The 24,094-nt window shown below is 48.0% G+C and overlaps 1 protein-coding gene across 2 annotated transcripts in view; it reads left to right on the forward strand.

Annotated features, from left to right (window-relative positions):
- Window positions 1–24,094, forward strand: part of CDH13 (cadherin 13) — a 416,230-nt gene that overhangs the window by 145,807 nt on the left and 246,329 nt on the right. For both annotated transcript variants that reach the window (XM_077310005.1, XM_077310003.1), the window contains 2 exons: window positions 5,531–5,739; window positions 22,744–22,860. In XM_077310005.1, the coding sequence (XP_077166120.1) occupies window positions 5,531–5,739; window positions 22,744–22,860 (326 nt within the window). The remainder of the gene's footprint in view (window positions 1–5,530; window positions 5,740–22,743; window positions 22,861–24,094) is intronic.

Below are 24,094 nucleotides of genomic sequence, written 5' to 3' on the forward strand. Positions count from 1 at the left end.
TGCCAGGAGTGACCTTGTTTATCCTGAGAGCCAACGTGATGTAGTGCAGGGGTAGTCAACCTGTGGTCCTCCAGATGTCCATGGACTACAATTCCCATGAGCCCCTGCTGGCAGGGGCTCATGGGAGTTGTAGTCCATGGGCATCTGGAGGACCACAGGTTGACTCCTTCTCCTCCTCCTTCTCCTCCTCCTGTGTCCACAGCCATGCTTCCCAGCCATGTCCTGCATGGGCCTTCCGGAAGTCTGAAGAATGTTTCAGGGGTTTCTCAAAGTCGAGAAAGGCCGATTTAGACAAAGACTCATTTGAAGAGCGAACAACGACTGTATTTCTTTTTTTTAAAAAAACTTAAAAATCCAAACTCTTTTTCCCTCTCAATAATAAAAAAGAATAATGTCTCCTTGCAAAGCTTTTGCTAGCATCTTTATTTGCTCTGAGCGTTCGTGGGGAATTTCTTTTATGAGAGGTCTTGACCGTGGGCCCCCCCCCCGCCCCCCTTTTCTTGAAAGAGAAGGAAGATATTGTAGGCCAGGCGTGGGCATTACTCATCTTCGCGGCTCCGTCGTACATAAGCCGATGCATCATGCTCTTTTGTCAGAACAAGCCAAGCGCCTTGGAAGTAATGAGTTGGGTTTCACTTAGGCGGCAGGTAGCGAGAGACAATGGCTTTTATTTTTGGTGATGCCTCTTGAGATAAATTCCCTTCCCTTTTGAATCAGCCATGTCGAATGATCGCGGAAGACGATCCCCCACAAATTTCATGTTCTTATCACGGAGCTCGATGGCAGAGCCAGTGCAGGGCAAAAGCTTTCCTCCAGCTGAATTGCAGAGCCGCACTTTCACCCGTCTCACAAGTCATAGAATCATAGAACCATAGAGTTGGAAGGGGCCATACAGGCCATCTAGTCCAACCCCCTGCTCAACGCAGGATCAGCCCTAAGCATCCTAAAGCATCCAAGAAAAGTGTGTATCCAACCTTTGCTTGAAGACTGCCAGTGAGGGGGATCTTACCACCTCCTTAGGCAGCCTATTCCACTGCTGAACTAGAATCACAGAATCAAAGAATCATAGAGTTGGAAGGGGCCATACAGGCCATCTAGTCCAACCCCCTGCTCAACGCAGGATCAGCCCTAAGCATCCTAAAGCATCCAAGAAAAGTGTGCATCCAGCCTTTGCTTGAAGACTTCCAGTGAGGGGGAGTTCACCACCTCCCTAGGCAGCCTATTCCACTGCTGAACTACTCTGACTGTGAAAAAAAAATTCCTGATATTTTTCAAGTCACTCCACTTGAAAACGATTCTATTTGTCCTGGTTTCCGTCCCTGGGTTTGGTATGGGCCACAGGCTCCCCAGTGCTCTCCCAGCCGGGATTGGTCAGAGATTTGCCGCAAGTACTGACATGCAAAAAGAATTGGCACAGCTTCTGTTGTTCTCTTCTCCGTCTTCTCCTGTGAAGTAGGTTAGGCTGAAAGGGTGGGACTGGACCAAAGTCACCCAGCTAACTTCCAGGGCAGAATAAGGATTCGAATCAGGGCCTCTCAGACCCTGGCCTGCAACCTTCTACCCTACATCACACTGATGCAACAGAGGATCCATGCCTATTGACAAGAGACTGAGAGAGTTGAGTTTGCATTGCTTGGGGAAGCTGGGTTTAATTATGTAAGAAGTGTATGTGTTGAAAAGGGGGTCGACCTGTTTACTGCATCTTTAGAGACCAGGACTAGGGGCAATGGGTTCAGATTACGGGAGAGGAGGTTCCCCTTAAATATTAGAAAGCTCTTTCCCTGTGCAATGGTGCTCAGTTCCCCTGGAGAAAATGGCTGCTTCGGAAGGAGGACTCTATGATATTGAACTCCATTGAAGTCCCTCCCTTGCACAAGCCCCGCCCACATCAGGCTCCACCCCCCCAAAGAATCTCCAGGTATTTCCCAATTCAGAGCTGAAATTTTGCCTGGTAAGCCCTGAGGGACTCTGGTTCTTTCTGCCAAGTTTGTGTGGCTTAATTTTGTTTATGATAGCATGTGCAAGGAATTCCATTTGAGACCCTCCATGCGGGCCTGGGCGTCTCCCAGAATTACAGCTGCTCTCTGGCCGACGGAGATCAGTTCCCTTGGAGAAAATGTCATCTGGGGAGAGATAACCCTCTGGCAAAACCCCCCACTGATATCCCTTCCACCCTGCCCCCCAGTCTCCATTCTCAAATGTCCAGGAACACCCCAACCTGGAGTTGGCAGCCCTATTAATTTCGAGGTCCGGGGATTCCAGTTTTCTCACATTGCACAAGTAGTTTCTGTTTGATTTTCACTGCTGAGGCCTTGGGATTCACGGTCTTGGTATCCTGCTGAGCATTTTCTCCTCGATTTCTTGTTTCCAGAAGTGATTCTCGGCAGGAGGTTAGCCAGTTTTGCAAAACGTTGCTTCCAACCTTAGAGTTGCTTCCAGCCTTAGAGTCCTGCCACTCCAAAGGAAAAACTTCTCAGTCCAGCTGGATTGAACCTCCATCTGTTGACCTGCCAGCTCTCAGTTGGAAAATTCCTGGAGATTTTGTGGGTGGATCCTGAAGACAGCAAGGTTCATGGAGGCGAGGGACTTCAGAGAAATAGCATGCCAGAGAGCTCATCTTCTCCAGAGGAACTAAGTTCTGTAGCCTGGAGACCACTTGTAATTCGAAGAAATCTCCAGTCATCAGCTGGAGATTGGCATGCCTACTGTGCTGCCATTCCAAGGGGCACAGCCATATGGCAAAAGAAAACAAAACTCCTTAGGACAGGGGTGGGGAAACTGTGGCCTTTCAGATGTGCATAGACTACAGTTCCCACGAGCCCCTGCCAGCATTTGCCTTGGAGGAGGAGCTGGTCTCATGGCTTAAGTGCCACTCAGCACTTAACACCCACTCAGGGCAGCTGTCCCACCCCTGAGCGCCTCCTCCTCCAACCGGCTTGCCTGTCTGTCCAGTGGCCAGCCAATTGCCTTCTTTCCCCCGCCCCTGACTCCCCCACCTCCTTCCACTTCCCTCCGAGGCTCGGAGGCTGCAGATCCCTGCCACTGTATGATACTGTATGAATGTACATTTGATGGCAAAGATTGTTGAGAAGTAATAGAAGAGGTCCAGAAAAATAAAAATCAAAGGGTAAATTAGCACAAAGGGGAGATCCAATCAAAAGTGGGGTTTGGGGAGCCCAAACAGTGAAACTGGGGGATTTGAAATCCTCCTTCTATGGGGGAGACCAATTGCTGCTTATAGGTCATCCCACCTTTTGAACACCCCACGTGTCAAGCACATCGTGGCCAGTATGATGTGGTGGTTAGAGTGGCATATTAAGATCAGGGAGACCCAGTTTCAAATCCCCACTCCTCTGTGGAAGCTTGCTGGATGACTCTGGACCTCTCACACACTTCCAGCCTAGCCTACCTCACAGGGTTGGTGTTGTTGTGTGGAGAAAATGGAGGAATACCGGACAATGTTTTTTTGGGGGGGAGTTTTCTCCCATTAAGGAGAAAAGCAGGGGAGAAATAGATAAGTGGATGTTTATATGGCTGGTCTCTGTGCCCAAAGTCTGCAGACTTGTGGGTTTTTTTTTTTTCTTTTTTAACCTTTCTGAAAAATAATATTTTGATGTGTGATGTGAGTCAACCCTTGGGAAATGGTGCCTTTTTATTCCATTGCACATTGCTTTCAGCTGTGTGGGAGAATAGCAGTGTAGAGCCACATGCTGCCAAGTTGACATCCCGCTCTCCATGTATTTGGGGGAACAGAGACATCAAAAGGCTCCGGAAGGACTTGACACCCGACCAAATGCCAGACGACTAGCATAGGAGCAGCAGGAGGAGTGAAATACAGGTTGTTTTTCATTGGGAGATGCTTGGCAGAGGTTCTGTTTTCCCCCGTGTGGCGTTTTTGGAGCTGGTTCTGTGCCATACGGATATTAGTCACAATAAAGATGTTCAGTTGGCAGAGGCAGGGTAAGTCGGAGACATCAATAAATAAATAACTTCGCCTTTATTCAAACAAAGGTTTGGATCTCTCTAACTGGCATCCGCTATCATCACCAGCTGGGCTCTGCTCCAACAAGAACAAAATGGCGGGTCGGGGTGGGGGTGGAGCTCGGGGGCTGGAGTGATGTTGTAAAAACCATAGAGGTTCGGGGAAGTTCCTAGAAGGGCCAGATGTGCGACAGGAAGTGATGTCTCGTGCCATACAGATATTAGTCACAATAAAAACGGTGGAGGCAGGGTAAGACATAAACAAACATACAAACAAACTGTCTTTATTAAAAGTTTGGATCCATCCATCTATCCATCCATCCATCCATCATCACCTGTCTGTTATCTATCAATCATCTCTCTCTCAATCTGTAGGTCTGTCTGTCTGTCAATCATCTCTCTCTCTCGTTCTCTCTCACCCTCTGTATCATTGACAGCTGGCCTCTTTGCCCCAGCAAGGACAAAATGATGTGTGGGTGGTGGGGGTGGTGGTGGGGTATTGCTGCAAAACCCATAAATTCCTAAAGCGACCATAGGTGCAACAGGAAGTGATGTCAGAACGTCATGCGAAGGACTGGCAGGCCCCCGTTTTTGTTCTCGCTGGTACAAAGATTGCCAATGGGTACTGGAGCGTTACCTGTCCATCCGCATGGAGGTACTGCGCTTATGAACTTCAGGTCCTTAGTCCTTTATCGACAGCCAGAGTGAGCTTTGCTCACGATGGAGCTCAGATCTCCCGTCAAGGGAAAGCCATCGCTGGGCCTAATTACAGCCGTCCTCACAATAACCATCCCGGCCCTGTTGAAGTGTGGAAATGCATATGTGCAGGGAGGCGTCCTGATAGTGAAACCAATCATCCTCCAGTAATTTCCATCAAACGGACAGAATTGGTTCTTAATACGAAACAAAATTATTACCCAGAACTGTTTTGCTAGCCCTCAGGAATTTAAAGATGCCCCGGCCACAGCCGCGATGATTACTCTATAATTATTAACTGCAAACATTTTGTTCTCGCCCGCTGGGTTTTTTTTCCTTCCTGTTACCAACCTGGAGGAGCCGTTCCAAAAGCAGAGGCCGTCTTTCAGGTTTGTTGCAGCCGATGAGCCGTTGAATTGCATTCTGGATGTCCGTCTCCCTTTGGTTTCGCTGTCCGAAAGAGAATCCCACTAGCCCCTTCTGTGCCTGGTTTCACAGGCCCTGTAGCCGAACTTTTATGGTGAGGGGTATACCCCAGAGTGTGTCCACAGCTTTGCTTCCCAACCGCATTCTGCACAATCACACCACTTCTAGGGTTTCCTGAAACCTGATGAAAATCTCAGGGGTTTCTCAATGGTAGAGGAAGGCTGCAATGGGGCAGTTACTATTCTGTGAAGGGAAATGGATTTCAGTGCAACCCCTCAATTCCTCCCCCTCCCCAATCCCTTTAGCCACCTGATGCCAGAGATGTGCAGGATAAAACAAATCCACAGTCTCGCCTTTGTGATGTTTCATCAAGACTGACATCTTTTTCTTCCTTTTCTCGCCCCCTCCCCCCCTTTCCCCCTTCCAGTGGTATTTGATGATTGTCAAGGAAACCACAAATTGAACTTTCAAGTCTCAAACCCGGACTTCAAGGTGGGGCCCAGCGGGGTCTTAGTTGCACTGAGAAACGTGTCTGAAGCCGGGCGATCCTTTTACATCCATGCCCGGTCGGCGCAGGTCGAAGATATGGCTGAAGTACTGATTGCGGCAGGAAAAGAAAAACACAGTTCTTTAAAGGTAAGCTTACTCGTGCAGGCCAAAAGTTTCTTTCTGTTGAGCAGCTGGGACGAGTGACCGGACTGTGAGAACAGAAAAGGACTGGAACTCAGGGAGGGGGGGATTTTCGATTATTCTTGTATTTTGGCTTTTCCTCTCGCGTGGTTTCGGAATGCTGTCCTTGTTTATTGGTTTGCTTTTGGCCATCACTTTGACATTTTGCCTAATTATATTTGGGGGGGGGGGGCAAACCTGGATGGGAACGATGCTTTAAGTCTCCGGGCCAGCCTGCAATCTCTGAGCCAGTCCCTAGGGGGCAGCACAAGAGAGGTCTACTTTTCAAAGCTGTGCAGACCTTAAGCTTGCCTTGGCCAGCCTAGGGGGATCCCGACTTCCGGCTGCTTGGCTAGAGCAAACATTCGTTTTAGGAGTCTTTTGAGTCACTATCCAAGACTTACTTTAGCCCGCAGAATGTCTGCCCCTGAGTCGTCCTGCTCGTGGGAAGTGTCATAGAGTTGCCGCAGATTTCTGACGATCCCGTTGGGTTTTCAAGGCGAGAGATGAACCAAAGTGGTTTGCCTTGGGGTAGCAACCCTGGCATTCCTTGGGGGGGGGGGTCTCCCACCAGGGCCGACCCTTTTTAGGTACTGAGAAATGACAAGGTCAGGCTATCCAAGTGAAGGTAAAATAATCCCACTGAAGTCAATAACCTCAGCTAGGCATTTGGAGAAGGGTTTGCCCATGGGTTGCTTCCAATTTGATATCAGCTCCCTTGATCTTCGCACTTCCAATCAATCCCAGCCTTGGAGCCAGCATGGTATCTGGAGAACTGGGTTTGATTCCCCACTCCTCCTCCACATGCCGCCAGCTGGGTGACCTTGGGTCAGTCACAGTTCTGCCTGAGCCCTTTCAGCCTCACCAACTTCAAAGGGTGTCTGTTGTAGGGAGGAGAAGGGCAGATGACCGTAAGCCACTTTGAGTCTCCTTCGGGTAGTAAAAAGCAGGGTACAAAGCCCCCCAGTTCTTCTTCTTCTTCTTGGTGTCATGGAAGGAGGCAGAGGGAGTCTTTTGCAAGCTGATTGAAATGTTTACTTCCTGTGCAAGCGAAGAACAATGGGAAAGCTGGGTTCGCCTTCCTTTCTATGCCTCTTTGCTGAAGGCAAGCAGTGACTTACTAGACAATTAAGACAGGTACCTTTTCAGACCTATAATTTTAGGGCGGCAAAGGAGCCTTAATGAGGAGGTTATTAAGGATGAATGATGCATTGTCTCGGTTCAAAATTTAACTCCTGGCTGTCAGCTATTCCCTTCCCTTTCCAGCAGACTTGTATCGCCTGTCTTAAATCGACTCTTAAGGAGAAAACATTCGCTTGGGAGAAAAGGCCAAACATTCCCCCTCCCCCCACCCAAATAAATCTTTCTTGGTTTAACGTATTTTGACATAAAACTGATCAGCAGAGGGCCTTTCCTGGATCTTGTGCAAGCCTCCTTTCGGTCAGTCGGGCGTAAACTAGGGTTGCCAGCTTTGGGTTGGAAAATATTTGGAGATTTGGGGGGCTGAGCCTGGAGAGAGGAGTTGGGGGACCTCAGCAGGGTATAATATCGTGGATTCCACTCCTCAAAGCCATACTCCTGAATGCAATGGGCCTGGCCCCTAGTCTGCTATAAATTGCTCTTCAAGCTTTCTTCCATTTCCAACATGCATAATCGAGCAGCTTGCAGGGAGGGGGAAGATGCTGCTACCGGAATGCAAGTCCTTAGGGGCATGGAGAACTAAGCTTTCACCTTTCTAGCTTCTAGCCGTGTCTTCTCCATAAACGTTCGAAACCTATCCATATCCAGCACAGTGAAGAGGTTAAGAGCAGCAGACTCACATGCAGCCAGCTGGATGACCTTGGGCCAGTCACAGTTCTCCCAGAGCTCTCTCATCCCCACCTGCCTCACCAGGTGCCTACTGCGGGGAAAGGCAGTGAAGGTGATTGTAAGCTACTTTGAGACTCTGCAGGGGACAGACAAGTATACGAACAAACGTCTTCTTCATACCATCCATCCCTGGGGCCGTTGAGAGAGAAGAGCAGTTGAATGGCAGGGTTATCAGTTAGAAGTCTGATGAGCAAATTCGAAAGAGGGGACGGGAATGTTTGTGAGATTATTTTTTTTTCTCACTTCCGCATTTGTTTCTGATCTACTGGGAACCCCAGGGCATGGAGATGCGTTTAGTACATTTCTCTCCCCGAAAAATTGCATTGCCGTTTGATATTCGGGAGAGAGGTCCCCTGCTAGTTGAACAGAGGCAGCTGCCTAATGCGTGACTCAGATGGTTGACCCACCCAGAGTAGTGCTGTTTGCACAGACTGGCGGCGCTAGCTCTCCAGGGTCTCTCCCGAACGTTCTTTTTCGGCACCGGCTATTGGAAACGGGGATGCCAGAGGCTGTTTTGGGGACGTTCTGCTCGCCAAACAGGTGTTCTCCCGCTGAGCGGTAGCCACTGACCTTTACAGAGAACAGCTTCTGTTAGCCGCAGCTGCTTAGTGTTTTCCCCTGCTTGGAAGAATCTCCCAGTAGTGATGGACCCACAAGTAAAGAATGCCACTAGCTCTCCAAAGCATTTTCAGACCAGGGACCATTCCACACGTGTTAGATAATGGACTTCCAATGCACTTTAGGAGTAGATTTTCCTGATCTGCCCAGGAAAATCCAGCTGCAAAAGCACATTGAAAGTGCATGATCCAATGTTTGCAGAATGGGCCCTGGCCTCGTTTGCTCTGACTGGTTGCAGTTGTATCAAATCCCTAGTAGCCAGACATCATTCTAGGAAATCTCCAGGTCCCACCTTGTCTATTGTGTTGGGGGACCTCAGCACCTGCAGGCTGACAGCCCTAAATCATAGTCCTGCTCTGAGATTCTTAGAAATTCACAATCTGACTTTTATGATCTCAGGTTGCTCTCTCAGCACATGTGTTCATAGAGAACATGGGCCGGTTTCTCTCATCTTGAGTTCCAGATTGGATTATTTGTGCAGCGCTTGTGTTTCTGGTATGTGTATGAGAGCATTCTGGTCTTGACTCAGGCTGATAAATTCTGGGCGTTGTCGAACGCCTTGGCAGGTCTCTGCTTTCTTTGTTGGAGGGCAAGTTATGCTGGCTTGATTGGAAGGGCTCACCCAGGAGAAGCTGACCTCTGAGGCCCTGGATGTTCCAGTTGCAGAGAAGGAAGAAAAATGTTGAGATTGAAATTTGTCAGAGCTTCAGGATCCCTTTTAGGTTCTGAGAGAGAGAGAGAGATGGAGGAGGAGGAGGAGGAGGAGGAGGAGGAGGAGGGAAAAACCTCAAGGTACCCGGTGTTGCCATCTGAGGATCTCTAGGTAAAGCTCAGCTAGGTAGAGAGAGAGTCTGACCCATGCTGAACGGAGGATGGATTGATGTTTTTACTGTCCGCCATCTTGTTATGCTGTGTTATTATTCAATTCTATTATGTTTTAAGGGGTATTTCAGGGGATTTTATTGTATTTTACTAATCTTGTAAACCGCAGTGAGACATCTGAGATTGGTGGTATATAAATATAAAAAATAAATAAATAAATAATATGCTGCCTTCCTCTACCTGAATGAGTCTTAAAGCAGCTTCCATTCGCCTTCCCTTTCCTCTCCCCACAACAGACACCCTGTGAGGGAGGTGAGGCTGAGAGAGCCCTGAGATTACTGCAGAAGAGTTGGCTCTTATATGCCACTTTTCTCTACCCGAAGGAGTCTCAAAGCGGCTTCCAGTCGCCTTCCCTTTCCTCTCCCCACAACAGACACCCTGTGAGGGAGGTGAGGCTGAGAGAGCCCTGAGATTACTGCAGAAGAGTTGGCTCTTATATGCCACTTTTCTCTACCCGAAGGAGTCTCAAAGCGGCTTCCAGTCGCCTTCCCTTTCCTCTCCCCGCAACCTGCCCCTCTCAGGAGGTCTCTAGACATGCTGAGGCACACTGGAAGCAGACCTGAAAACAGAGGCTGCCAGATTCTGGCCTCAAGGACACCAGGAAATGGTGTCCTTTCTGTACTCTCCTCAACAAAACACTTATCAATAATAGCAATGAAACACGGGTTCCATGACACCCAGTCACTGAAGAACCGTCCTGGAACAGCCATTGCTCTCGCTTACAGTGTGTTTGGCTTCCGCGTGGGGCAGTGCCCTGCAGTCCCAGCGTGGTCCCGTCCTCCTAGGTGCTTAAGAAGGATTGTGTTTTTGCCTCGCCAATCAAACCAGGCTCAAATGTTTAACTTCGTAGCAGCAGAAGTGATTTAAACAATGGCTGCTAATCACAGCGGAGAAGCACTGCATATTTAATGGGTCTCGATGCACAATGAAAGACTGATTGGGGCCTTCGCGTGGCCCGACCCGCGATTTGAGGGAATGTAATACTCTTTCGGCTGCTGTTTTTGCAAATGCCGGCAACAAATTATTTATGCCCCCGTCTAAATGGCTGAGTTTTGTTCTGACCGTCTTTCAAAACTTGCCTTCTTCCCGATTGGAATGTTTTCTCTCTCCGTTTTTGGCATCGTTATACATTTTGCATGCGGCTCCTGCTGTTTTGCTCGCGGACTAAAATGCACATCCCTAGTTTTTGGGGATGCAAATGGATGTCTGCATCTTGCAGAAGCGTTTGGCGCACGCGCCGCTCAGAGTCGAGAAAGGGGAGGGGGACGCCCCCTCCGTTCAGGAGCAATTTGTTAGCGCTGAAGAGGACTGATTGTTTTGGCCAAGTATTATCTGGGTGGTGGGATTTTAAATACCCATCAACGAAAAAAAATCTTTATCATTTTAATTTTTTTTGTTTTTAAGAAACTAGGCCAGGGGTAGTCAAACTGCGGCCCTCCAGATGTCCATGGACTACAATTCCCATGAGCCCCTGCCAGCGAACCTTCTGAAGGGGAACCTTCTGCTATGGTGGCTACCGGACAGTAAACTCAGCTTGAAGAATCTCGTTCTACAATTTTTTTAAAAAAACAAACCATGCCTGGCATGAAACTGACCAATAAGGAGAGACCAGCCGTGCCTCCCTCCCTACACACACACACACACACACACACACACACACACACACACAACAACCTCTCAGGGCTGCAGGACTACCCACTTTTTCTCATTGATATACAGAAAACATACGCAGCAATTCCAAAAATGAGAATCAGATGGAAGCTGGGCGTGCGGGAAGAGGCTTGGTCTTATCCCTGCTTAATGCCCTGCAGGTTCCATGAGAACCACTCCTGGCTCCACCCCCAAAGTCCCCAGGTGTTCCCAAACCTGGAACTAGCAGCCCTAGCTTTCCCATCTTTAAAACAATCCAACGCTTGCAAAGATCAAGGAAAGCAAGGCCTCAGCCCACCCCAAGGCTTATTTATCTGTTTGTAGTGAGAGTTCATTAACTTGTCAGCTCTGCTCCTTTCAAGCACTGCAGTACAGCAAAGGGGGAAAGGGAAAGATGCTGGAGTCAGACCGATCAATACCAGCTGCTCAGCAAGGGCCTTGTTGTATCTTGGGATCCTGCAGATGCAAACTGGATTCGGGTATCAAATGCAGTATCCGGGAGGGGGGGGCGTGTCCTGGTTAAGAGTCAGGGCTGCCGGGTCTGAAACCACATCCCTCAATTCCTCTGCAATCTGTTTCTTTGGAGAAAAAAACTTCAGTCTGTGCCTTTCCGTAGTCCGCAGCCTGTCCAAATGGCAGCACCGCACCCCAGCTGCCAACTCTGACTCGGGGAGTGGGCGGAGATTTGGGGGCAGGGCCCGAGGAGGACGGAATTTGGGATGGGGGCTCAGCAGCTCTGCCGGAACGTACATTGCGAAGGGGAAATCTCAGGCTGGCAGCTCAATCCTCCGCATGCTCACGCAGGGATAATTCACCGAGCTCCCTGTAGCGCCTCTGATGTTTCATCGGAATGAGATCCCCCGCACACATTTTGTTTCTCCGTGCAATGTTGTGGTGATTGTTTTGCTTCATTTTCGATTGTGCCTGGCAGACTGAGGCTTCCCCGTTTTCTGACGGCGAAGTGGTAGCAAATGAACTGCAAAGAACTGCAAATGCATTCACAAGGATCTGTTATTCACTTCCTTTCTCTTCTGCACTGAAAATAGGGTCAGAAGTGAAAGTTGGCACTAGTCTAAGGTGACCAGATTGCCCCACTTTTGGAGGGACACCTGGCAAATTGTACTTATGTTGAAGTTAAAAATATATATATTACAATACTATTTTTGCATTCTATGCATTCTAGGAATTTTTTTGTTGCTCCATATGGACCAAATTTTTAATCAAGAACCTCCCCGGTCAATGGTGTCCCGCTTTACCAATTTTTAAATCTGGTCACCTTAAGCTAGTCATTGGTGGATCTATCCCAAACCATTTTTTTAAAAAAACCTTGCCTTTCCTTCAGTGACTTCAGACTGGCCTTGATGTCTCTCTTCTTCCTTCTTCTTATCCACACAAAATATAAGGTGTGTGGAGTCGGGAATGAAAGAGTGATTGAACCAGGGACTTCCTGTATCCAAAACAGATGTTCTGTCGCTAGGATGCCGCTAGGAGAGGGCTGGCAACCCTGTCTATCACTCAGCCACGGCCACGCCTTCAAGTGCGGCCTTCAGCGATACACCCCCATTACATGGTGTAGACATGTTGGGGTCATCATAGGCGACACTCTGTTTTGGGGGCAAAACCTCTATGGTAGAAGCTAATTCTACCATAGAGTTCCCCCCCCCCCCCAAACCAAAGTGTCACCTCCTGATTTCCCCAACATGTCTACATCACTTCCGGGTCATGTAGCACTGAAATGCCCATCTATCCCTCCCTCCCTGTTCCCGGTAAGCACACCTCCCATCCACCCCAGCTGTCCAGTGGGGCCCCGCAGCCAGACTTCCCTATGCAGCACTTGTAAGAAATGCCACAAGAAGTCAAGGCACTGGGAGGTTTTTTTCCCTGTCCCAATTTGACCGAGCTCTTGTTGTGTCCAGAGGAGCTCTGTCATTGTCTCTGGCTCCTGCCTTCCTTGGAGCGAGTGAGCGGGAGTCATGCCCACGTCGCCCGGCAGCTCTGATTGGTACCTCCGAGCAGAATTATTAAGCTCTTAACACCAAGCAGCTAATGCCCGTTAATTAATTTGGATGGAGAAGCGAATGCGCAGCCTAAGTTGGCGAATGGATTGATGCACTTCCATCCCCACCTCCCTCCCTCCCCCCGCTCTTTAGACCGAGTTTCAGAGTTTAGCTTGTTTGAAAATGAGTGGTTTGGCCTTGCCGGCCTTCTGAGTGGGTCTTTTGTCTTCATCACAGACCATCTCTTCATTCATCAGCCCGGGCAGGCTTGACTTGATGGGGCGGAGAGCGAGAGCAAAATAGCTGGTGGGGGAACATCTCCTTGGAAAGAAGAAGAAGAAGAAGAAGAGTTGGTTCTTATATGCCGCTTTTCCCTACCCGAAGGAGGCTCAAAGCGGCTTACAGTCGCCTTCCCTTTCCTCTCCCCACAACAGACACCCTGTGGGGTGGGTGAGGCTGAGAGAGCCCTGATATTCCTGCTCGGTCAGAACAGTTTTATCAGTGCCGTGGCAAGCCCAAGGTCACCCAGCTGGCTGCATGTGGGGGAGCCAGCAGAATCGAACCCGGCATGCCAGATTAGAAGTCCGCACTCCTAACCACTACACCAAACTGGCTCTTGGTGGGCTCTGAAAGGCAGCTTCGGAAGAGGCTGGTGGGTGCAATGGAAGGAGCAGTGTCCTTTCTGCAGGGTGAGATCTGCCTTGATGCTCTACAGAGGGGCTTCCCCGCCTCTTTGAGCCTACAGGGAGCTTTGAAATTCCCTCACAAGCTGCTGGGTGCAACCAAAAAAGGTGTCTCCAGGAGGAGGAGGAAGAGAAGGAAGAGTTGGTATTTATGCCCTGCTTTTTACTGCCCAAAGGAGTCTCAAAGCGGCTTACACGTTCCTTCCCTTCCGTTCCTCACAAAACACACTTTATGGGGCAGGTGGGGCTGAGAGAGCCCTGATGTTACTGCTCTGTGAGACCAGCACTATCTGGATTGTGACTAGCCCAAGGTCACCCGGCTGGCTGCATGTGGAGGACTGGGGAACCAAACCAATTGGATGCTTTTTAAATTTTACATATTGTTTAAAAGTGATTTCCTGAATATACTTTCCATCACACAGTGAAGGGCATTGTGAAGACCTCCCACCCGAGTACTAATCAGGGTCAACGTTGCCTAGTTTCTGAGATCTCATGAGAAGGGAGGGACAGAAACTGGGAAAAGCTTGTTCAGTGTTTGGATTGGAGACCATCTGTCTGGAAATGTTTCTGTTCACGAACCCTCGTGAACCACCACAAACTGCTTGAAAGTCTGCAGAAAGTTCGTGCCACTTGACCCACCACAAACTTTGGTTTGCAAACCACAAACAAGCCAAAACTCGTCACGAACTTTCGTTTCTGAGCTGGCTTGGCCCCATCCCTACCCATTAGGCTAGCCTGGACCATCCAGGGCCTATTCTGAACATAGTAGATAATGCATCTTAGAAGTAGATTTTCCTGTTCCGCACAGGGAAATCCAGCTGCCAAAGCACATTGAAAGTGCATTATCCTTTGTGTGCGGAATGGGTACCGGTCAGGGGATCTTTAATGGGAGATGCAGGCAATTAAACCTTGCACCACGTGCTTATGAAGCAGGAACCCTACCTGGTGATATGGAAGAAGGCAAGTGTGCCTTTTCCAGTCAACATCAGGGGTACCTGTACCTTACCCTGCATGACCACCTGGACAAAACACAGTCAACTTGTTAAGAAGGGGGGAGGGGATAAAGGGAAATTAATTTTCAGAATTTTATTGATCCAATGTTTCCTAGTCCTTCTGTTCCACCAGGTTGCTGGGATTGCGGGGAAACAAACTTTCACCACTCCCTCTTTATGCCCTCCCTAACATCTCTCTCTTGCAAGTTGTAGCCACTTATTATATCTAGCTGTGCTCCCTTTGTTTAGGGAAAGGACATATTTCTTGTTTTAAGTCATCCATCGACTACCAGAAGGGATTTGCAAAACGTCCCCGCTGTGCGCATGAGCTTCTCTCCTCATTATATTTGCTTAAAGTGGCTTCCCTGTGCACAGATGCCAGCAGTGCATCAATGGCCGCATATGGATCATTTTTATATCAGTGCAGAGTCACACCATCCGTGTTACGCTCGAGTCGATAAAATATCTAAAAAGTAATTTTTACATCCCGCACTATTGCTTTAGGGAAACGCGGAATTGCTTTTGTGCCTCATTCACATCATAATGGAATGAGATCCATACTGGGACGGCATGCATGTTGGCACACCTCTCTCGCTATGTGCATCCGTGGCTGTACATACATTTTTATATTTGATCTATCTGGAGTCACACGATGCCCTGGGTGGAAGGCCTCGTTCTGCTTTGATTAGGAAACAAAGTAGGTCATCTGCTGCAGAGGAAGGCACCCGGTTAAAGGACTTGCAGGGCCAGGTTAAGGAGTTGTGGGACCTGAGCAGAACATCACCAGCGCTATTCCTTGTGCCGCACTACAGACGCCAGGGCCTCCCTCCCAGGGATGGTTGGAACCTTGAAAGCAACCAACAGCTTCGTCTTGCTGAAAACGTTTCTTGAACCTTGGTGGGACGTGCAAGTGCAATATCTAAGGGGACCCTCCCACTTGTGCAGCTTGTGGTCCACATGCAAGTTCAGAGATCACAGTATGAAGGCCCCTTAATTTTACAGCACTGTGGGGGGGGGGGCTGGAACTGCGGGGACCGTGCCACGTGCGGCATGTTCCGCTCGGATAAACCGCTTCTGGAGTAAGGCCCTGTGGTTCCAAGAGACAAGTGACAGAAGGGGGGAATTTCAGCAACGTAGTTATTCTATTGCATTGTGGGCTTTGTGGGTTTGTTTTGTTTTCTGTTCATTGGTCCCTTTAAACTGCCCAATCTCCTCATGGCCAAATTGCAGTTCAGCGATTTGTCCAGGGCTTTTTCAGCCAGTTTAACTTAAGGGGAAGTGCGATTGGACCAAATTTGTCCAGAAAGTGTCCAAATCAACAGTCTCAGATACTTCTTGGAGTATCAAAAACGGATCCTGCACGGTCTCCTCCCTGCTTGGCTCAGCAGACAAATGCAGTACCCATTATGCAGGGGTCGTCAAACTGTGGCCCTCCAGATGTCCATGGACTACAATTCCCATGAGCCCCTGCCAGTGAACGCTGATCTAAGGTCATAGCAGAGATTAATATCTCTCCCCACATCTTGGTGTTCTAAATTACTGGCCCATGTCTCTGAAGAGGAACTGTTGTGCAAGGAATTTCCTATTACTCCATTTTTTTTTACCAATCCCCAAATTTTATCCTGATCTCTATACACCCTGCACAGCTTGCTTCTTTTTCCAGTTTACTCGTGTCATGCTTTCCTCTCGATGCTACCGCTGGAAAGCAAATTAGCTGAAAGTTCGTAGCAGGATGCTCACAGCGAGGAAATTAATTGCTGCAGTATACTTTGCGTGGAAACAACAAACTATCTACAATTTAGGTGAGTAATACCGGAGCGATGGGAAGTGCAGAACTGATGAACGGATCGCATTTCTTCGCGAAGGATTTCAGACCTAACGGCTTGCTCGGGAACTAATGAATTCAAGCCGAAACCTCATTCTATTGAGATGTACTAGCTGCTGGCATTATGACTAATGTCACAAGATTGACACGATGTAAATCATTTACTGTACTGCAGGGATGTATCCCTAAAGGCTTGGGGAGGTTGCCTCGCAGATGTGAATCATTTTAAGTAGACGAGGGAATGCACCCACAAAATATTGATTAAGGGAAGAAAGATCTCCCGGCTTGACCTACTTGGAAAACCGAAGGACAAGCACATCTTCAAATCGCTCAAAAATTCGGCAAGATTTCCGGCAGCGTTCCAAAGAGGTCACCGGGGGTCCGTTCTACTGGGGTTGTGGAGAGACCCGTTGAGTTATGAAACAGAGTACATGCTGAGGCAAGATTGGGAAAAATAAGGCAGCTGTGGGCCTCATTCTGTGGGTCCTGATGGATCATCTTCATAACTTATGCAGGACTTCTTTGAATACAAACCTGAGGTAGTAGCCTCAAGGCTTCCATAACTTATTGGTTGGTCACAACTTTTCAGATCATTATGACGGCACAGGTGGTGTCTGGAATATCAAACGGCATGGCCTGTGCAAAAGGTAGCCTTTAAAACCATTCGCTTCTCATCCACTTCCTGGCGCTGGGCCCACCAGGGTCCTCCGGCAGCCAGGGTTAATGAGGAACAGAGGAAAGATGCTACTTCCGCCTTCCTCCAGCTTGGTGTAGTGGTGTAGCGACGAAGATGATCTGGGGCCAAGGGACCAAGCCCTATGAAGATAGGTTGAGGGACTTGGGAATGTTCAGCCTGGAGAAAAGGAGGTTGAGAGGGGACATGATAGCCCTCTTTAAGTATTTGAAAGGTTGTCACTTGGAGGAGGGCAGGATGCTGTTCCCATTGGCTGCAGAGGAGAGAACACACAGTAATGGGTTTAAACTACAAGGACAATGATATAGGCTAGATATCAGGGGAAAAAATTTCATAGTCAGAGTAGTTCAGCAGTGGAATAGGCTGCCTAAGGAGGTGGTGAGCTCCCCTCACTGGCAGTCTTCAAGCAAAGGTTGGATACACACTTTTCTTGGATGCTTTAGGATGCTTAGGGCTGATCCTGCATTGAGCAGGGGGTTGGACTACATGGCCTGTATGGCCCCTTCCAACTCTATGATTCTATGATTCTATGTTAGGAATGCAGACTTCTAGTCTGGCATGCCTTCAAACGAGCATAGTAGGGTTGAGGGTTGTTCATTCCTATTTGTATCCTACAAAGTGAGCATGTGCGCGTGTGTTTTAAGTGCTGCCACACCACTTCTGATTTATGGTGACTCTCTGAATTAATTGTAGGGCTCTCCTCCAAATAAAAGCCAGGGTCAACCCTGCTTAGCTTCCGAGATCTGATGGGATCAAGTTTGCATGGGTTATATGCGCCTACATGATGGGTGACCAAACTCACATACCATCTAGGGTTTTTTAATGTACAAATGTTGAAAAATGCACACTTTGAGACGGAATGTCTGGTGTGAGAAAACAAGGAGATGAAATTTGAAAGAAAAAAAAAAACTCTTTCAAAGAAGACACAAAATTGAATGGGGATGTTCAAATAGAACCTGCAGGCTTGTGACTTTCAGCAGGATCCCTACAGTTTTTACCTACTTCACGGGGTCAGAAAATTGTGTGTGTGCGTGTGTGTGTGTATTTTGAAGCTGCTTTGTGCTATGACACATGCAGTCACCCAGAGCACATTCAGTTGTTCATATATAATTGCATAATCATTATATTTAATGAGCAGTGTGCCGCTGGCCCCTGCTACAGGCATAATTTCCATCTGCCTCAAGTGAAAATACATCTACTAACTTAGCTGGGGGGGGGGATTTGGAGGTGTTTAACAAAAAATATTAGCAGCATTTATTAACTGGAGCAGCAACAGGAATTTGCAACGTTTCCTGCTATGCGCTTTGCCCTGCGCTATCGAAGAACATATTAAATCTGCAGGGAAAGTGAAGTTAAAAGTACTGAAGGAATCTTTTGAGTGGGTCGCTGGGTGGGTCTAAACAGCAGAACAAAGTCTCAGTCCAGGAGCACCGCCCTAAGTGGCTATTGGAAATGTGATAGAGCGAATGAATCTTCATTTGGTCATCAGGCTTCTGTCCTTGCTTTTCCATGCATGGTTGATGCTTATCATAGCTGAGTCCTTCCTTAGTGCAGCTAAATCCCACATCAATGCCCCCCCCTCCACGCACATACCAGGGATCCGTGACACCCCTCCTGGTCATGGGGGTTGGTAGCCGAGTTGAGGAGTCCATGTGGATGGCCTTGATGTCGATGTGGGAGAACCACAGGGTCCTTCTTTATGGGAGGGCCGCTTGCTTGGAATGGGCCATGTAAACATTACTCAACAGTCCTGCGTTTCTCCACAGGAAACAATCAGATCCTTTTTATTTCCATGGCAGTAACGCTGCTCAGTGAAAATATCATCCCAGGATGAGACATGAGTGCAGGAGCTTGCTTTGCCTTGGGCTCTGTTTCCTGGGCCATTGACTTCAGTGGCTCGATCTGTTCTTATGGGCCTATTTGGCCCCCACGTTTATTGGACACACAGTCCATTAACTTGTGTTTTCCTCGCTTCCCTCCTGTCCCAAGGCAGGAAAATGGCTCGCTTGATAGGTTGCTTAGAGAAGGAGATGGTTGAGCCGTTGGCCTAACAGCCACTGATGGAGGAACAGGCAAGCCATGAGCATCCCTGCTGAAGATGAAAGTGCATGTGGCCTAATAAAGAATAATAAAAGAAAGGCTTTTTTGGCTGACCATTACTGGAAATTCGGCTTTCTCCGATTCTCAGAGTGAGTGCCCCTGTCCGAGGGATTGTCTCATGGTCTTCCCTCTGGAAAACGACACCTTCTGGATCTCCTTGCCAACCTGCGCCCGGTACTCAACTCAGTTGACATTAGGAGGCTTTTTTCACATACAAAATGCTCATTACAGAAGTGATGCTCGATGCGCAATGCAGCAGATCATTCCAACAAGAAATTGTGCTCCAAACCAATTAACAATAATCTTTAACAACGGGTGATGTGTCTTCTCGTTAAATCGCACAATACAATATGTGTGATGATGTTTTTTTTCCCAGTGACTCAAGGGTTGAGAAGGCTTTGGAGCAGGTGTCTGAGTGTATCCCTGGCTCTTCTGTAGTCATTAATTTTATTCACTGATCTATGATTTATATAAACAGCTGTCCTTTTTCTCAGCTCACTATTGGAGAGGGCTGTTAATAAATGCTAAGTTGGGGTTTTTTACATCTGGCAAACATTTTGGAAAGAATTAACTATCAATACCCTCACTGATACGCTCAGCTGGAACTCGTAATCATTTGTATGCTGTGCACTTGATGGATATTAATGGCGTCCAAGAGCATCCTAACCATTGGCAGCAGGCAGGAAATGTGGCACAGAACAAACCACGTTCTAAGCATGGCAGGACAGTTTCCTCCAGAACCACAAGGCTAGAACCGTGGGGAATAGAGGGAGAATGCCACACCTAGTTTTAAACTTTAAGGGCGTGTTGCACGCAGACAATCAGCAAGCTCACTTTTTTCTGGTTTTGCACACTGCTCCTTTAATTATTTTTGGAATGGGAGCTAGAGCTAGCATGATGTAAGGGTGGCCAGACTGTGGCTCTCCGGATGTCCATGCTGGCAGGGGCTCATGGGAATTGTAGTCCATGGACATCTGGAGAGCTACAGTTTAGCCACCCCTGGCATAGTGGTTAAGAGTGGTGGCTTCTAAGCTGGAGAACTGGGTTTGATTTCCCACTCCTCCAAATGCACTCAGCTGGGTGACCTTGGGCTGGTCACAGTTCTCTCAGAGCTGTTCTTGTAAAGCAGTTCTCTTAGAGCTCTCTGAGCCCCATCTACCTCAAAGGTTGTTTGTTGTGGGAAGAGGAAGGGAAAGGTGTTTTTAAGCTGCTTCGGAGTTCTTTTTCTTAATTTTTTTTTTTTTACGGTACAGAGTAAAAACACAATTTAAAAGATTTATTTTAAAGGGAGACTTACTACTTTGGTATAGTGGTGTGTCTTTGGTGTCTGTCCATTAACCTAGTGATTCCTTCAGGATAGATGCCACTTACTGCAGAGATGCAAATCCCCCCACCCCCCAAAAAAAACAGAGTCAGGCAACGTATCTTCAGTATGTTTATTTAAAAGATGTGTCGAACTGCACAGATGCAAAGAGGGGACATTCTGCTGTAAATTTGGCAGGCGTGCCAAGGAAGCCTTGCTGGTAACTGTACCATCAGTCACTCCACAGGAGGACACACTTCCCAATTCTTTTCCAGTGGTGTGGCCGTCTTAAGATAATTAGCAGCACTTGCGTGTAAACAGGCTTGGACTCCTTCCCAGGAAATCCACCCCAGTGGCCGTCCCTGTGGCCATTGTTTGGCTGATGTGAGGGAAAACAGCTCTAAGAATGCCGGAGTCCGAGTCTTGTCATTCTTCTAACCTATGCTCCTGGTACATGGCAACCGGGCCTCTCCGTCTGTGTTTACTCTCATAAGTGGATTTGAAAGCTGACTTCTGCAGCAGTGCACGCTTGCCTCTTGGACAGGATTCAGGTTTTCTTGTATGTGTGTGTTTCTCTTCCTTGAAACATAATTTTTTTTATTTTTATTTTTTTGGCTTACCCTTTCTGGGGAGTTTCTCCCAGGCCTGGATCCTTTGATGGCAAGGGGTGGAAAGGCAAAGCAAAACCCAGTGACCCGTGCACCCTACACTACGGAAGGCGAGGGTGGGGTGCCAGGGCTGTGGGGGTAGCAGGGAATTCAAGATGAGCGTGAAGCTCTCAGGAGTCATGAAAGCTGGCACATGAGTGATGACTTCACAGCCCGCCCTTTTTCATTGCGGGGCCTTCTCAATTCCGGGGGCGGGCGAGGGAAGCGGCTACTTATTCATTCAGGAAGACCAGCACAAGACAAGGAGACCCTCCTCAACAGGAGAACAGGGAGAAAAGGAGGGGCTGGGGAGGCATTTAAAGCCCCTGCCAAACAGAAGATCCTCAGGATCAGCTGCTTGGTGGACTCTTTCTCAATCAGCCAAACCAAATTGAGCCTGAATTGATTCAGGCTTCTCTGATTTTGCTAGTTTAAACTGATGGGATGTTTGATTTGGCTTGGAAACTTGAATAGGCAATTTTTTTTTTGTATTTTTGTATCTTTGTGCTTATGCAAGCTGAATTGTCCATCTCTAATCCTTTCTTCTCTGTACAACAGATACCCTGTGAGGGGGTGGGGCTGAGAGAGAGACTGCAGCTGGCCTGGGGTCACCCAGCAGGCCCCCCGTGTCTCAAAGGGGCTTACAATCATCTTCCCTTCTTCTCCCCACAATAGACACCCTGTGAAGCAGGTGGGGCTGAGAGGGTTTTCAGAGAACTGTGACTGGCTCAAGGTCACTTTGCAGGACTCATGTGTCTCAAAGTGGCTGACAATCCCCTTCCCTTCCTATCCCCGCAACAGGCATCTTGCGAGGTAAAGCTGAGAGAGTTCTGAGAGATCTGTCACTGGCCCGAGGTCACCCAGCTGGCTGCATGTGGAGGTGTGGGGGAATCAGTTGAAAATTAGAAATATATTCATTTAATAAGAAAAAAAAAAGACTACATTACATTTGTGCCATTTTGATTTTTGGCTTCTTATTGGTCACGAGAAATCTACGGTGTTCTTCTGTTCTACTTATATATTCATGGCAGGGGTCAGTGGGCAGCATTTGTAGTTGTGAGTTTCTTGCACCGTGCAGGGGGGTGGACTAGATGACCTTGGGAGTACCTTCCAAAACCATGGTTCTAGAAATCTGTGATTCTACAATTCTACTCATTTTCTGAAATAGCCTTAAACTTCAACACCTACTGAGTATGCACTCCGCTCCCACCAACCTGCGTTTCTGCAGGCAGGCACATCTGGAGACTCACTTCCCAAATGTGAACTACTGAATTTACAAGATATTTTAGGGTGATGCTCTGGAGCGCTCAATGCCTAATCTCCCTGGCGCTCCATTCCTCAGGACTCATGGGCCTTACTGATTCCTGAGGCTGCCCATTCTACTGAGCTGCTAGGGATGCAAGGTGGACCACAAGCGATCAATCATTATTGGCATCCTCACAAATAGAATGATCCCAAAGATTTCACTTGAAGGAGCTTAATAATGATCTTCATTAATCACCAGGTTCATCCCACGTCTCAAATCCACAAGACTTCTACGGCTAATGAAGGTGGAGGAATGTCTATTAGGAGGACTTTGGTTCATGGGTGCTTTTGTTCATCAGTTTTTTTTGGAAAAAAAATATATGCAGAAGAAGTATAATAAATTAAGCTGTCCAAAGGAGCCTTGGGCTAATTAATCTCATTTGTTCCCCTCCTTCCCTTTCTTTAGGAGATCTTTAAAGCCGAAGGCAGCCCCGGAAGTGTACGGCAAAGGAGGTCCATTGTGGCCACCCCAATTCTAATTCCTGAAAACCAGAGGCCTCCATTTCCGCGACCTGTGGGCAGGGTGAGTGGCAGAAAATGCCGGTTTTAATTGTAAGCGACTGCTGTTTCTTGCTGGTGTTCGCAGAATGCTCCCGTATCCCACGCTGCGAAGTATATTTGTGTCTTTCCGTGTTTGGGGGCGGGCGGTCAAAAAACTTGGGTGTTGGATGCACACAAAGAACCACCTGAGAGGAAAAGTCATGGCTGGGATAGAGCTTGAAATATTCTCGTTGTACCAGTGGGGTGACCAGTGTGATGTTGTGCCCATTTACCCACCTTGGCCTTCTGGCCTGAAATTCTGAATTCTGAACTTCAAATGGGTCGCCGTGTTGGTCTGAAGTAGCACAATAAAATCGGAGTCCAGTAGCACCTTTAAGACCAGCAAAGATTTATTCAAGGCATGAGCTTTTGAGTGCGAGCACCCACCGTCTGACGAAGGGTGCTTGCACTCGAAAGCTCACGCCTTGAATAAATCTTTGCTGGTTTTAAAGGTGCTACTGGACTCCGATTTTATTTTGGTGGCTTCAGGAATGGTGGACGGAAGCTTCAGGAGGCCGAGAGTGTTTGAGAGCTCTGGAGGAAAGGAGAAGCTGATCTGGCGATAAACATAGGGAAGGTGCGTAATGTGTTTCTTCACTTTCATATTAAATCCGAAGGGCACGCCACTCAGGTGGTGTTTATCTGCCGCTCTATATTCATTCGCCACAAAAGCCCTTTTTTATCAGATCTTGGGAGGAGAGATTTGCTGAGGTTTCCTTGCCTCGCGGGCGATGAACTCAGCCCACGAAACATAATATGGGCCGGCAAGCGGATCCAAATGGAGGTGGCTTCCTTTGCAGAAGCAGTGGGCCTGGAATCGGGTTGCTGAAACCGAGCAAGCTTTTGAAAATCCTAGACTGTTTTCTTCCATGGTACGTGGGGGTGCTGGAAAGTCACTGCGGATTTCCTAGAATCATAGACTCCTAGAATCATAGAGTTGGAAGGGGCCATACAGGCCATCTAGTCCAACCCCCTGCTCTACGCAGGATCAGCCCAAAGCATCCTAAAGCATCCAAGAAAAGTGTGAATCCAACCTTTGCTTGAAGACTGCCAGTGTGGGGGAGCTCACAACCTCCTTAGGCAGCCTATTTTTTTTTAAACAACAGCTTGATTAAACTCACAGGCTGTACCATAAAATTTTCCGCAGTGTCAAATTACTGTGCGAAATCACCCTTGTACAGTTGCAATTTTTGCAAGGACTACTTTGGGCAGTTGAA

This window comes from Paroedura picta, chromosome 14 (assembly GCF_049243985.1).
Source record: "Paroedura picta isolate Pp20150507F chromosome 14, Ppicta_v3.0, whole genome shotgun sequence".
NCBI classification, from domain to species: domain Eukaryota; kingdom Metazoa; phylum Chordata; class Lepidosauria; order Squamata; family Gekkonidae; genus Paroedura; species Paroedura picta.